Source organism: Populus trichocarpa, chromosome 14 (genome assembly GCF_000002775.5).
Source record: "Populus trichocarpa isolate Nisqually-1 chromosome 14, P.trichocarpa_v4.1, whole genome shotgun sequence".
NCBI classification, from domain to species: domain Eukaryota; kingdom Viridiplantae; phylum Streptophyta; class Magnoliopsida; order Malpighiales; family Salicaceae; genus Populus; species Populus trichocarpa.
Genome location: NC_037298.2, coordinates 6,238,710 through 6,252,056, shown reverse-complemented (window position 1 = coordinate 6,252,056; position 13,347 = coordinate 6,238,710). Strand labels below are relative to the sequence as shown.

General features: G+C 33.3%; 1 protein-coding gene across 2 annotated transcripts; it reads right to left on the bottom strand.

Moving 5' to 3' along the window:
• Positions 1–485: 485 nt before the first annotated feature.
• LOC7492761 (protein ENHANCED DISEASE RESISTANCE 4) lies at positions 486–5,474 on the bottom strand. 2 transcript variants are annotated; one of them, XM_024585163.2, is made up of 6 exons: positions 4,875–5,474; positions 2,630–4,444; positions 2,164–2,545; positions 1,834–1,894; positions 1,507–1,730; positions 486–872 (listed from the first exon to the last, which is right to left on the bottom strand). In XM_024585163.2, the coding sequence occupies exons 1-6, from the start codon at positions 4,987–4,989 to the stop codon at positions 815–817; spliced, it is 2,655 nt and encodes an 884-aa protein (XP_024440931.1). In that variant the 5' UTR covers positions 4,990–5,474; the 3' UTR covers positions 486–814. The 2 variants fall into 2 exon arrangements, with proteins under 2 accessions (XP_024440931.1, XP_024440930.1); XM_024585162.2 differs by having other exon boundaries at positions 2,164–4,444; positions 4,875–5,471.
• Between the last annotated feature and the right edge of the window lie 7,873 nt (positions 5,475–13,347).

Genomic DNA, 13,347 nt, shown 5'->3' with positions numbered 1-13,347 from the left:
AAACATCAAAAAACGTCACAACATGTTCCTGTAATAGCAGAGAAAATAACTTAAGAACATGGATTGTTTATACATCAAGTCCTAGCTCCTTGTTAAAGTCTTGACAGGTGATATATGGTGGGGGTGAGGCCCATGAACACGACACAGGATAGTCACAGGTTAAGGAAACACCACGAGATGGTTCCATTGGAGAGCAAATTGCGTTGTAAATAATATACTCAACAAGATACCTTCGATACCTTCCCAGATTTTACAGGAGCAAGAAAGAAAAAGGAAGGAAATCGAACCAATTAGTTTACTTGGATATCACTGTTCAATTTCCAAGTTATTTTCAAAAACGAAGATCAGCAAGCATTCGGTGCCGCATTTAGCCATTTAGATAATTACCATGTAGTGCTCTGCCTACAGAATTTACTTTAATGCTGGATCTACAGCAGAAATGAGGTGACTTGAATTTTAAATTGATGAACGAACAAGAACAAGCATTAACAAAAATTGGAAAACAATTGCACAGTTACTCCATTTCGGCAAGTCACAACACACTATCACTTTTTACATGCGCGACAATCAACATACACTAACAAAATATCAAAGAACCAGCCTTATATTTAAGATATAGTTTCCAGACATCAGAGCTATACCTACTATCCAAAATATAATCACTCATGAACCACAATGTCAGCAACACTTTGTCCAGATCCTTTGAATCCTTTGAATGAATGGGCTGTGACGGTGGTTACAAATTCCAACACAGAACGACTCCAGAGTTCCCGCATTACAGAAGCCACATCACATGCTTTTGACCTCTACAGTTTCATTGCACAGCAGCTTTGGGAACTTTCATGCCAAATCCACGCTTTACCTTCTCAACTCTGTTTGGAAAATCAATGAGATTATATCCTTCCACTTTCGTAACAAATTTGTTTTCTGTAAAATATTAGATGACACAACAGCAACCTTCATGAAAGAATGGATGTGTAGGTTCAACCCATGTAATGGACTCACATTATTATGGGAGACATTGATTAAATACATTCCTCTCAGAGATGACAAGTTAAAAATTAGTAAACTTTCCTTTTCAGGTGGCTAATGGCACAAAAGGATAAGAAAAACTTGAGTTGATCGACAAGATATCTAAAACTAATTTAGCAATTATTCAGTACCGTTATGAAGAGATGTAATCTCTTCATGCAAAGTTAGCCCGGTGCAAATAGTAGGGAAAATGCAGTGATGAACATAACACTCACTTGAATAAAAATAGTGTTAAAATTGCATTATTCTTTCTATACCAGTAAAACATTCAGAGTGGTGAGGGAGCCATGATGTTGCTGTGATCCTTTCATTTTTCTTTATGACATAGGCAGTGGTTATAATCAAATGGCGTTGTGATATGACACTCATTGTAAAATAGTTGATGGCAGGATTAAACGATGCAATTCTCATTCTTTGATAAATTGACAAGCAAAAGGAAATGAGGTAAATGAGCAGTGGAGCATGGAAACTTACGTTGGAGCAAGTTTGCCAAGACTATCCATCTCTTCTCCAGTGTCCTCATCCAGGACTCTTCCAGAGATTTCAACGATGTAAGATCTGTCTCTATCAGTGGGCAGTCCTCTACTAGCCAGCAAATCAAAATCTTTCTGATGAAGCTCTCTTCCATTTACAAAAATACCAGTATTCCCTCCAGCACACTTTTCTGGCATGGGATAATTTAATTCTTCAATAAATGGCTGCAAGAAAAATAACAATTGCATAAATGTTACTAATAAAACTACCACTCGATGATAATGAAATGCTATTCACACACCAAAAATAAAATGCAGTTGATCTTACAGGAATTATGCCAAGACATGGCCCGCCTACAACACCCCAAAATCCAGCTCGGTAATCATACCTGGTCAAGGAACATAGTAAAAACCAAACATTAAAACAACCTTTTTTATTCCCTTCTAGAATTATAAGCGACCACTACTGTAATTGAGGCACAAAAATAACAAGCATTCAGCCAGCACTAAGCACACTTCAAACACATGCAACATACTAGAACATGTACAATTACAAGGTTTACAAAGCACATGGATACCACTACAATCTAAATCCTCAGACAAAAGCATTAATAGCATTCTTATTTGCAACAACTGGTGAATCTGAATGCAAACTTACCAATACTGTCCGGGATGGATCGGTCCAGCTAGTTTTTCAGCTTTCTTTACCAAACGATCTGGTATGTGACGCCCATTAACCAAGACATTATTTCTACCATGCTCGTCTGTCTGGTGAGATCTGGAAAAATCCTTAAAGCTTTTCTTGATAATGTTCGCAAAAAATGAATCACCCCCCTTGTTGTTTCTTGACTGACTATCTTCTCTGCTCACATCACCTGAATCTTGGGACGCTGCAGTATTAGAATAATCAGGAAATGACACCTCCATCTCAGTCGCCACAGGAGCCTCTTTCATAGAATTTTGTCGTGTGTTAGCCTTGTTTGTTATCACCCTTTCGTGATCTGCACGATTGCTTCGGTTTCCCTTCCCAAATCGATTCACTGCATGATTATTAGAAGAGTAATCAAAATGCTGCTGAAGAGGTGAACCAGGAGGTGGTGGAGACAGTGAGGCTTGCTGAGTACCATTGATGGGTGCAATTAAAATGTCTGGGATATTTTCATACTCAGATGTACTTGGAGATGAAGAGTGGAAACTTTGTGTCTCCTGAGGATTGGTTGAGTTCAAATGGTGACCTATTGGATCTGTTTCTACTGTTTGGAAGTCGTAGCCAGAATTATCATAATCATCAGAAGAGAAATTTGCATTTATCCTGTTAATGTGGTCTTGGGAATATGAAGTGTGGGTTTTTATCATCTCACTGGAGCTGTCATCAACCTCTGTAGGAATCTGTGTTGCTTCTGTGTTAACAGAAAGCATGAGTTTCTTGTTTACAACAGAAAAATTGATCACACTGGAACAGGTGCTGCACTGCATCTTTTGTTGATTGTTAGCCATAAGTAGTACTTTCTTGGGAAGTTGCAGCAGTTCAAAGCAATTAAAACATGTTAAAAATGGAGCGCCGCCAGCTATGGGACGACAACATCTGCTACCACTGGCTAAGACCACTCTTCGAGTATGAGGGCGAGCAAAACCAGCCATTTCAGAGTTGAGATCACTTGGCCATCTTTTGTGGGATTGAGAACTGCGGAAATTCAATTGAGAAGGAACAGGAATCCTGGAATTATTCATGTGTGGGCCAAATGCCGCAGAGTTTCTGTGCTGGTACATTATGGGATTGTTTGACATATCAGGGAACCTTATATTGCCAAAAGAAGTGGGTGGAACTGTTGCTGAAACTCCATGATGCTTCTCATAGCAATGGAAACAAGAACAAGAAGGCTGGTGAAAGGCTGCATTGGATGGATATGGCTCGAATAAATCAGGATTGGTATCAAAGTATTGTCCAGAAAAATATTGACGAGGCGGTTGTTGGTATTGACCAGGTAACTTATGTGGAGTTCTCCTGAGTATTTGGGGCCCAAAAGGATCCCCATATCCAGGTATAAGATTTGACTTGTGCACCGAGGGATGAAAGCTATTCATAGCCATTTCATGCCCATTAGTATAAGCAAAAGACTCAGAATGGTGATTGAAATAAGAGGGCCCTGTGGCATGCCTATCAGGTGCAAAGAACTGCATTGAAGCCCTATTGGGCATTGAAGAACTACCTTCAAACCATTTATCAGAACCACCATAAGAATCTGGAGGAGCCATTCTCCCATTAAGAGGAACCTTCTCGTTGGGTTTGTCAGCCACATCACAGGACCTGCTAAGTTGTTCTTTTAGCTCATCCAGCTTCCTGAGAAGCTCTGCTCGATCTTTTTCAAGGTACTGAACTCTACTAGGCCCACTCTGCTCATCAACATTCCTTAATTGATCACCGTAACCATAAGAAGAATCAAAATTGTAATTCGATGGGCCCTCATCCGGGTAGTTTGAAGTTGAAGATCTCATGCCTTCACCCTCAGATCTCAAGATTCTTTGAAACCCCTCCATTTCACCTCTATCCCCACATTGCCTGCCCGACATCTGTCCAGATCTCCTAGACCCTTTAGTATATCTGATCTGCAAATTCACCTCATCAGGTTCTCTTCCCGCAGCATCACCCCAATCATCTCTATTCCTATCATCTTCAAGACCATTTCCAACGACCCATTTTCCACTAGCAGATTTAGCTGGATTCCGGGATATATCGTCACGGTCCATATCGTTCTTCTCGTGATTCTTTTCTTCACACCTCAAAGAACCAGCATTCGACTTAACATCTGTATCAGAAGCATCACTCAGTTCAACTACATTTTCCACAGAATTCGGTGAGATGGTAGCAACTCCAGCTACGCTAACTTCATCCGATTTCTCCAATGATAAAGTGTCTGTATCCCGATTCTTATTTTTAGCTGCATTTCACATAAACAATAAATACGACTCTAAAAACTTGATCCCAAAAAAAAACTCCAGCAAGTACAGAGATGATTCAATTCATTAATTTCTTCTCTCTCCTTGGTTTCATGATCAATAGAACAGAAATTACAATGAGCTAGGGGGGGAAACCACACATTTCATCTAATAAGATGAGAGAAAATCAAATTTCCATTCATTGAAAACAAAAATCTCAAATCAAACATAATGCATCACAACTTACTGCTAATACTCCATAATTAACTGAAACGGAAACAATCAGCTAGACACCAAATTTTATAACAAAAGCCCAGAATTTCAATTATGAGAAGTAAGAAAAATCAAAATTAAAGACATAATCTTTCTATCGCTTAACCCAATTAACTTTCTCATCAAACAAATAGAAAATTGAGAGAGAAAATCAAGTACCTCGAAGAACAGCACCACAACCACCACACTGATAAACAGAATAATCAGCAAGCTCTGGAAGAAGGTTTTCACATTTTGGGCACCGTACCAACCTCACTTTCGTTGACTCCGCCATTTTTATTATTAATACAAAGTATGAAACATTCAAACAAATATTTTTTTTTGTTTATATAAACAATGATACAAAACGACAGGTAATAACACAACAAACAAACACTAGTAGTAACAGCGACCTTTCAACCAAGCTTGACAAGAGAATAGTTTTAACATGAAAATAAAAAGATATAGGGTTATTGAGAGAACAAGGAAGTTGAGGAGATCAGAGGTTTAAGAAGACATGGTGAAAACGCTAGTCTTCTAGAGAAGGACTTTTGTCTTTGTGTCTGTTCTCTTCTCTCTGGGGAGCCAAACAAGAAAGGTAAAATGGTGAGAAGGGAAATTTTTCTCGGGAATCTTCTATAGGAGAAACCTTAGAATTTGTGAAATTCTACTGTTGTTGTAGTTGTTGAGAAATTTGTGTTTTTATGCTGTTTGTGACTTTGTGTTTTGTTTGTTTTCATTTGTTTTTGTAGAAAAAGAGAGAGAGAGACCCACACAATTCACGGGATCGTTTTCCAATGTTTCAGGCTTTCAGTTGTGAGCTAAAAACGCTTCACGCGACGTCGTATTTCTTGACCGCCAGATTCCTTTCGGGAATCGATGCTTGTCTGGCTTAAAGTAAAAAAGAGAAAAGTGATAAATCAACGACTTTTTGCTTGGAAATGGCTATCAACTCTCCAGATTTTGATTATTTCAGTTCCTAAAAAGAAAAATTATTACTTAACTCGAAAATAAATACAGAAAATTATAGATAGGGCCTGAAAGTATCCCCTCCTTCACACTGTGTGCGTTTTTCCCAGTATAAAAATAACTCCATGGATTAAAAATCTTTTAATTTTTTTTTTATCATTCATGCACTTTGGCAAGCGAGGACTCCAATAAAAAAACGGGGGCTCAGCATTTAAGTCACACCAGCTTTTATCCTTCTTTGAGAGTGTCACTCATCCATGAAGAGAAGGTTATTATCACAAAATGTTTCTTTTTTTAAATAAAAAAAACTCCATCTCCATCTCCATCTTTGGTGGATAACTAGGATGAATGGAGGTGGGGAGAAAGCGAAAAAAGAGCCTTTGAATTGATGATCAAAATAAATCATATCTGATATCTCAATTTATCAATAAACTAACATTACAGTAGTTGGTGTGGTTTATTCGAATGATTTGGTCAATCAAGCTTACAATAATTGTAGTTCGAGGATTCAAGAATTAATTTCATACACCAATGATGTGGATTTTCAAAGTTAATGCCGTTGATGTTGAATATAAAGGTTGTCATGCAATGCCTGATGGGTGTAAACTATGTTGTTCAAAAAGTAAAATCCTGCATTTTATAGGATTTAGACTTACTTTGGAGTGGAAAGAAGGAGAGGGGTGGGCTGCAATTCGCTGCTGGGGTGCTCTTTCTTCTTTAGCTTTATTGGTTTCTTTTTATATATATATTATCTGTTCCAATTTGTAAACGCAGTATCTGACTTTTTGCTTTTGTGGGTTTGTTGTTAATAGTGATTGGTGAGAGAAAAGCACGGTTTTGGCCGCTGTGAAAAGAAGTGAAAAGGAGAAAGAGAGGATGGCAGCCGAGTAAAAGAAGAGAAAAACCAGAGCCTGACAGGGTCCGAGTCATGACCAGTCTCCAATTGATTCGCTGCCCCACAACCACACCTTCTAGCGCCCATTCTTCCAACGGACCCTCGCCTGCATCGCTGCCACGACATCTACGTTTGACTTTTTGAGCTTTGAGTTATTAAATTTTGATTTTTACCACGACCTAAATTTCTGGTTCCGCACTGCAGTTCTTGGTGGCCGATAGTTAATTAGGTAGGCAATAAAATTATTAGCAGAGGGCGCTTTCGTGTAATTAGATGGATCAATTTACAGTAGAGAGGTTTATTCAATTCGAATTGGATGAATCGATTTATGAGAGAAGGGTCTGTCCAACAAATCCAGTTACTGCTTGGTCTTGATAATTTATGGAATGAGAGCGTTCTGCTTTTAAAAGTAATAAAGCACTCTTGTTGGGAGTTTTTTTTTTTACTTACTGTCGGTTTGTTTTGCTTGGAATATTCTATAAGAAAATATTCTTCAAGTTTTTCAGTATTTGTTTGTTTCCTGACAGTATTTTTCACAAAACATTTTTTTATGTTTGTTTTTTGAAAAATATTTTATTCTCCAGACACCCATTTTCTATGATTCTTTTACTTTGATTCTCTTGCCTTAAATAGTGTCTTTTATTAACAAATTTATCTAAATTAACCATCAATCTAGTCTTAAAATAATAAAAATAAAAATAAAAAATAATGCATTACAACCATTCACAATGTGTTGGATTTATGTGCATGGTAGCGCGGGCTATAGTAATTTATTTGGGCATTATAGTGCCTATTAGCTATTTAACTAGTGTTTCACTGCGGTTAAATATTAAAAGTATATATAAAAAAATTATAAAGTGTTGTTGTATATAATTAAAAATATCCATATTTTTATTCATTTTCACTTTTTAATATGTTAATGATATAATTTTTTGAAATATCCTTTTTTAGAGTACATATGTTAATGAACTAATTCTCTAGTAAAGAAAACAAGGACATTTCAAATCAATGTTTACACATCAAGATTAAACCCCCTCCTCATTAATGATTGCTTCAAAGTCGTCGCCTAGATTTGAGATTTTACGTAGAGAAAATTTATTTTTTTAATTAATATAGTTGTTCGGTTTAATTTGCGCGTAACTTGATTAATTCCATGAGTCATGAAGTTAAAGACCATGTAAACCTCCAGTGACCATCATATTAGCAAGCATAGGACTCGAACTTAAAATTATAGAAAAAACAAATCTTTTAATCCCAAGTTTTTATTATCATGACACCTACTATATAGTTAAATTTATTATCTTATAACTAGATGTTTTGGTGTTTATTATTTAATTTAAATTTTTTGATAAGAGTTAGATGCAGGTAAATAAATGATTCACAGATCACACCAGTCAAAGCCGAAAGCTATTAAAAAAAAACACAAGAAGAAGAGCTGGCTGACAAAAAAAAATTGGCAACTTGAAGGGAAAATGAATCCTGCAAACGGCACATCATGCGACCATTCGTACGGCAGCATAGGCAAATTATACGGCCTGCACTTATAGCTACAGGTCTAAATGCTTATTTTAATGGAGAGTAGCAGTTAACGTATCCATATGAATTGTATTATATTTAAAGTAAAGGATTTAAATAGAGATTATTTTTTAAAATATTTTTTATTAAAATAATATTTTTTTAATTTTAAAAAATTAATATTAATATTAGCATATTAAACAATCAAAAAATATAAATTAATTTTAGATAAAAATATATTTTAATTATTTAAAATTATTTTTAAAATATAAAAAAATTAAATGAAAATTTAAATATTTATACCATGAAACGCTGGTAATTTCAGAGTGGAGGTCGAATGTCTTGATGAAAGTCAACATCTCGCATTCCTTTTTGAATTATTTTTTTTTTTAGTTTAATGTGAATGTTCAGACCAACTTGCACACATCTCAATTAATCACACATGTTCTGTTCCTTTTTAAATCTTGATTTGCTCTGTGATCGCCCAAGCAGGTTAAGGTTTACCAAGAGTTGATCCAGAGTTTGCAGGCTTGCAGTTTGGCATCGCAGAGGTAATTGATCAATACCTTCTTGGCTAATTTTAAAAATTAAAGAATCCGATTCCTATCTTTTTTGTCCGAAATCGAGACGTTAGGAAGGATCAATTCTTTTAGATACAAGTGAGCTGTGACAAACATGTGTTTTTTTTGTTTTTTTATTTAATATTATAATTTGTTTTGATTTTTTTATAGAATTATCCTAGTTACGTGTTTGATGGATTAATTAGATTAATTTTTTTATAAAAAAAACTTCATCATTCAATGTTAAATTGATTGTGAATTAGATTTTAAAATTTATTTTGATTTGTTTCATATAAGATTAATATAATTTCATAACCAGCTCGTGAATTTAGCAAATTAACCCAAGATGACATGGGTTAATCCAATTTGTCATTTCAATATTAAAAAAAAAATATTGTTTTGATTTTTTTAATTAAATCATATTTTTACTAATTATCTTGCTTTTAGACCTACCAAGTTGATGGGATAAAGTATACAAAGTTTAAGAATAACTGGGTTTGTTATAAGTCAAAACCCTCAAAAATCAAGAATACTAAAACCACTAGGATACTAAAAAAAATACTTAATTTTATTTATTCATAATTTCACTTGTCAAAAGTTTATCACAACCTTTTATATATATATATATATATATATATATAAAATCTTAATATGTTTTAATAAAAAAATAAATTAATGATACTTGAATTTATTTTTTTTATGTTCAATAATATTAAGTTATAGTATACTTCATTCCAGGGAATTGAAGGATAATTTATCAAAGCAACCGCCGCAACTAAATTGCACTGGATTATTGACTTGTGCTACGATTAATGTGGGACGAAATTTGAAAACTCATAATTTAGTCTCTTGATTGATAGTTGGCTCTTACTAACCGTTGATTTGTTAAAAAATCTCTTGATTTTTATTTCGTAATCTTAAATGTACTATTTGAGGATTTAATTCTTAGAAGAAAACAAACTTATATAACGAGAGTTTAGAGAAAAACCAATTGAGTTTTTGAAAAATAATAGAAAAAATAATAATAAAGGGACTAAGTTATCAATTTTCAAATATGAAACGCTAAGGATCCGTTTAGAAAAGTTATGTTTGTGGCAATTTGTAGCTTTTAATAATAATCCACAAAAGAAATTGTAATAATAACTTTTAAATATTTATCAAACAATGAAAAACGAAATCACAGCCAAATTGATAATTCTCAACCCGCGCCAAGTCACAGCTGCATTAAAAGCTAAGGGGCCGAGGAACACTCAGCATTGTCTTTATGCTGCAGATTGCAATCATGTTTTCGGAAGGTTAGATCTCCACTAGCCCGTCACTCAGCATGCTTTCTAGCTACACAACAGCACTCGTGGCTTGCATTTTTTTTCTTGACCACTTGTGTAGAGAATCTCCACAGCGTATTGCACCGCAACGTCACAGGTTCGCAGCACATGAGAAAACAAAAACTTCAAATTAACATGGAACTCCTTGGCTCCTTGCATTTTCTGCAGCTTGAAGCCACACGGTCACAGTGATTTTGATATTTCCAATGAGTACGAACTGATCCGCGGTTTCTTTTTCAAGAGTGATACAAACGGAACCAAGATTTTGTCAGTTATGTATTTGATATTTGCTGATTTTATGGCTGTGTGCTTCAGACTTTCTTGTTTCTGTCCTCGTATGGAGGTCTAATTTGAGATGCTTCATGTATACTTTGTAAGGATGTTTGCTTTATTTCGAACTCAAAAATTTAAAAAACAAACTAATATGCATCCCTAGATTCATTGAGATTTGGATTCAAATAGTGATCAATTTGTTATTCTCAAACAAAATCATTTTACTGTCTATTTGAGATAATACGAGATAATACAATTTTTTCATAATGTTCATTAATTATTATTAGGTTGATGGAGATAATTATATCTTTTTATATTTTTAAAACACCGCAAAAAATCTAAGTTACTCTTAAAAGCAAAAATGATTTAAATTGTGTCCATGAACTTTTTTGTATTCTCACTTTTTAAAAACACATTAAAATAACTAAATCACCCGTATAAACAAAAATTATTTAACTAATGTCCAGAGGCTTTTTCATATTTTCACTGTAGTTTTTTTAAATTATAATCAAGTTGACCAAAGGTCGATTTAGTATTTTAATAAATATAAAATATAATTTAAAAACAAAAATGACAGGTGTGCACCAGCATGTAGGAGACGCTCGCGTTCTTTGAACAGTGTATGCGGCATCTTTTGGCTACCAAACGTTGCCTTCTGTGACTACTTTGGAATCATCTCGGCAGCTCATCCATCCCTACACGGCGCGTGTTGCTTACTAACCTCTGGTTTGGAGGCAATAGCCTTTTTTTTTCTTATTTTCCTATTCCTCCTTGATTTTTGCGCATGACCCTCTAAATTTTCAAAACAGTCATTCAATTTGTTTTTTCTTAAAATTTAATCTATGCTCTTTTGATTACTATTTATTTTATTTGGAATAATTTATAAAATTATTTTTTTTCAATCACATCCTCTAATTTGTTCATTAGTCAAATTTGATCCATATTTTTTTTATTACTATTTGTTTTATTTAAGACAATTCTTAATTTTTTTTTAATTTCATCCTCCTTCAGTTTTTCTTCTTGACATATTTTATCCTCATTCTTTTAATTAATATTTTTATTTTGATTTTTTTTAATTGATGTTTTTTTTTTCTAATTTCATCATGTAACATTAAATTAGTTAGGAATCAAGCTTCTTGATTGATCCCCGGTCTAAAATTTCATGGATTGCGAGTTTGGTAGATCAACCCATATCTAGTAGATTCGCCCAGGTTTGGTGGTTTTTTTTTCTTTTTTCAAGCTCATTTTTTTTAGTTCCATCATTTAGTATTTATTTGATTGGAGATTAGGCACCGTTATATTTTCATTTGCTTTTTTTAGGATTCTTTTTCAAGTTTTAAAAATAAGCTGGGCTATCTCAAGTCTTTTTATTTGTCGTTCTTTGTTAAATTTAGTTTTTTTTAATAAATTTTGTTTTTTGATTAAAAATAAATATGGAATTCTCACTTCATGATATTTTGTTTAGTTTTTTTTCTAGATCCATTGCTCTGACAGTGTATGTGGTCTCTTTTAATTTCATCGTGCAGCCTTTTGTAGTAGTGTTAAAATCATCTCGATGAGCTTTTTTTGATGGTGTGGAAGTTTTAAAGACAGAGCGACGGTAAGTCTTCAACAAACATTTTTTTTTTCTTTTAAAGTACGATATCAACAACTCATTTTTTATAGTTAATTACTGTTATTTTTTTTTGTTCACTTTATTTACTATTGATATTTTTCTTTCAATCATGTTATTAAAATTAACTGAATTTATTGAATCAATTAAGTCAGTCATCCGAGTCTTATTTTCTTTTCTTATTTAAAAACACTAACATTATCTAAATATTTCTTTAAAAATTATAAAAAAATTGATCCAACAGACAACATAGCGTGGCATAAGATGCACCGTTTCCTGGTGCTAACTGTAACTGGTATGGAGCCCTGTGACGTCGGCTAGTTCGAGAATTGAGTAATCCAGTCCAAGGCTAGAATTGGGTGGATTTCCATGTAACTGGGCCAACCTTTTAACTCTTTGACTTGAATGATTTTGGTTGTTGGCTCCATTAAATTGAGCACTAAGATTTGAGGATCCAAGTATCTCACAATACTAGTTTCGTAGCCGTATTTCGGGCATATATTATTTAACATTTATAATATATTATTTATTTTTATATTATCCAGAGTCATTTATAAATAAATAAATATTTTTTAATTTATATCAAAATAAATATTTTTTATTTTTAAATAATTTTACATAAATTTTGATAATTATAATTAAATTAATTTATTTGATTTTAAACAGTATAAATATTTTTTTTTAACTATACTTAAGTAATTACATGAATTGGATTATATTTCATACTCTAAATACACATAACTTTTTAAAATAATGATTATTAAAAAATCTCATTTAATATTGTATTATTGTAAAGCTTTTTTAAAACTTTTTTTTTCAATTATATATGACATAAATTTAAATCAGGGTTAATGGCTAAAGCTCTTTTTATATATAATATATAATAGGATAATTCTTCAATATATCATTATGTCTCAATTTGGCTCAACTTTATTGTTAAATATACTTTAAGTTTCTAATATATTATTATGACAGGATTTTCAAATAGAATTATTGGAATTAATCATGTGATTTGCATATAAAAAAACTTCTAGTCATCTGACTTACAAGTGTATTTTGAGAATAAAAAATAGCCATGTAGAAATCACATGATAAATTTCGATGATTTGACCTAAAAATCTCAACTAAATAACATATTAGAAATGTAAAATATCTTCAAAGATAAAATTGAGACAAATCAAAGAATTAGCTTAGCGGACTGGACTTCTAACTAATTTTGTTAGCAATTTGATAAGCTCAGGTCAAGAACTTAACAACCGGGTTGACCCGAAACTCATCCTCCCATCTCTCATTCTCCTCAATTTCTTCCGGGGTTGTTTTTTTTCTCTTAAAAAACCAGGTCTTCGTTTAAGATCTTTGCCACTTTTAAGGGGTAACAATAATCGGGTTGGTTCCCACAGTCCTATAAATACTAGTCAAGCATTTGTTTGTAGTAACATGCTATTGTTGGGTCGGATTGTTTGGATTTCCTGAATGGGTTTGAGATTGAAAAAGAAGAAAAATT